This window comes from Ursus americanus, chromosome 18 (genome assembly GCF_024610735.1).
Source record: "Ursus americanus isolate L20-20 chromosome 18, mUrsAme1.1.p, whole genome shotgun sequence".
Taxonomy (NCBI): Eukaryota; Metazoa; Chordata; class Mammalia; order Carnivora; family Ursidae; genus Ursus; species Ursus americanus.
The window spans coordinates 12,142,116-12,144,399 of record NC_142144.1 but is presented as its reverse complement, the minus strand read 5'-3'; the positions used below and the strand labels follow the sequence as shown (position 1 = coordinate 12,144,399).

General features: G+C 39.4%; 1 protein-coding gene across 1 annotated transcript; it reads left to right on the top strand.

Annotated features, from left to right (window-relative positions):
- The first annotated feature begins 1,327 nt into the window (after positions 1-1,327).
- LOC123788069 (olfactory receptor 1L8-like) lies at positions 1,328-2,284 on the top strand. The gene has a single exon (XM_087869675.1). The coding sequence runs from the start codon at positions 1,328-1,330 to the stop codon at positions 2,282-2,284; it is 957 nt and encodes a 318-aa protein (XP_087725801.1).

Below are 2,284 nucleotides of genomic sequence, written 5' to 3'. Positions count from 1 at the left end.
ACTGAAATTTAAAGATATTTAATTACTTGCCTGATATTAACCATCTGGAAACTAGGCATTTAATTGTTGTATGAACAAATGAATAATTAGTCATTCTTTGAACTGCTATTAAAATCCAATGTGCCCATTCTCAATGTCTGGATGAATAATTTAAAACACTTTGTAGGCGTGAGGATATCTGAATCTATGTTGTTCATGGTAGCAGACTTAGAGGACATTTAGGGAAACATAGTAAGTCAAGTGAGCCACATGCATACGATGGAAAGAGTCAGAAGAAAAGAACCAGAACATTGATAGATATCAAAAAAATATATATAGAGAGAAAAAACAGAATGAGATATATGCCACAGTATTATTGAAGTAATTATTGAAGTAAATGGAAGAAAAACATACCTAAACAAAGCAATAATATATATTTTTCAACAATATATAACTAAATAAATGAATGGATGCTGGCATGGAAGGACATATGCTTGCTTAATGATTGGGTATCCAAGGTGTGGGAACATGATCTGACTTAGGAAACCAGAGGAAAAATAGGTAAAAAGTAAATATAAGACAAGGATTTATATGGACTGATACTGACAGATTAACATTCACTAAGGAATGTGAGCTTCTAAATAAGTACCTCTAAAGATAAACCAAGTATGACAGTAAAACTTTGTTGACCTGGGTTCATTATTCCTCTGATTCACTTGTTGAGTATTTCATTAAATCCCCTCTTTTGGCAAGGAGGTTCAAAGATAAAGCTTAGCATGGCATAACTGAAAATTTGTTTTGACGCAGAGAGAGAAAAATGAAACCATTTAATCTAAAATAAATTCCCAAACCTACCTTTGTCAGTCTCTATCCTTTTATGTGGTTTATTTTTCTTTATAGAAGGTAGAACTATCTGATGATAGATAGATAGATAGATAGATAGATAGATAGATAGATAGATAGATATCCTCCATGCCAGGCTTGTCTCTGCCTTTTGCACAGTGGTGTCCCTACTCCCAGAGAGTATTTTTCACAAAACTATTTTTAAGCTTTAATATTAAGCTGAATTAGTTAAACTCTGTTTCTAAAAGAAAATTCTTCTGGAAGTCCATGCTATCAACACCAGAAGCAAGTGAAGCCAGCAAGCTAAAAAGGGAAGGCACCATCAAGGACCATAAATTTGACAAGTTGTCCACATGGTAGCTAATGGGTGGAAAGTAAAGGAATACTTATTGACTTGTTTGTGATTACAGTTGTGAAACAAGTGTGTGTGTGTGTGTGTGTGTGTGTGTGTGTGTGTGTGTGTGTTAAATGATAAGATCTTCTCTGTTTAGTTGGCTCTGTGACCATGGAAAAAATCAACCAAACCAGTAGTGTCTCCGAGTTCATCCTCATGGGATTCTCCTCCCGGCCTGAAGACCAGAAGCCACTCTTTATCCTCTTCCTCACCATGTATCTCGTCACCATGATAGGGAACCTACTCATCATCCTGGCCATCCGCTCTGACCCCCAGCTCCAGACCCCCATGTATTTCTTCTTGAGTTTCCTGTCCTTCACTGACATTTGCTTTACAACAACCATTGTCCCCAGGATGCTAATGAACTTCCTGTCAGAGAAGACCATCTCCTATGCTGGGTGTCTGACACAGATGTATTTCATTTATGCTCTGGGCAACACTGACAGTTGCCTTCTGGTGGTCATGGCCTTTGACCGCTATGTGGCCATCTGTGACCCCTTCCGCTATGTCACCGCCATGAACCACTGCTGCTGTATCCTGCTGGTGGCCTTCTCCTGCTCATTTTCTCACCTCCACTCACTCCTACATACACTACTACTGAATCGTCTCACTTTCTGTGACTCCAATATTATCCATCATTTCCTCTGTGACATCAACCCTCTGCTCAAATTGTCCTGCTCTTCCACTTTTGTCAATGAAATCATGATAATGTCAGAAGGTTCTGTTGTTTTGGTGACCCCCTTTCTGTGCATTACTCTCTCTTACATACGAATTTTCATCACAGTTCTCAAGATCCCCTCAGCTGCTGGGAAACGCAAAGCCTTCTCTACCTGTGGCTCTCACCTCACTGTGGTAACACTGTTTTATGGAAGCATCTTCTATGTCTATTTACAGCCCCTGTCCACCTACACTGTTAGAGATCGTGTGGCAACACTTGCCTACACAGTTTTGTCCTCCATGCTAAATCCTTTTATCTACAGTCTGAGAAATAAAGACATGGAAAGGGGCCTGAGGAAGCTGATGGCCAGGAGAAAGTCCAAGCCAGAACCTCTGGGATCATGTTCATGA

Coding starts and splice junctions, on each gene's coding strand:
- LOC123788069 (XM_087869675.1), top strand. CDS start 1,328: ATGGAAAAAATCAACCAAACCAGTAGTGTCTCCGAGTTCATCCTCATG.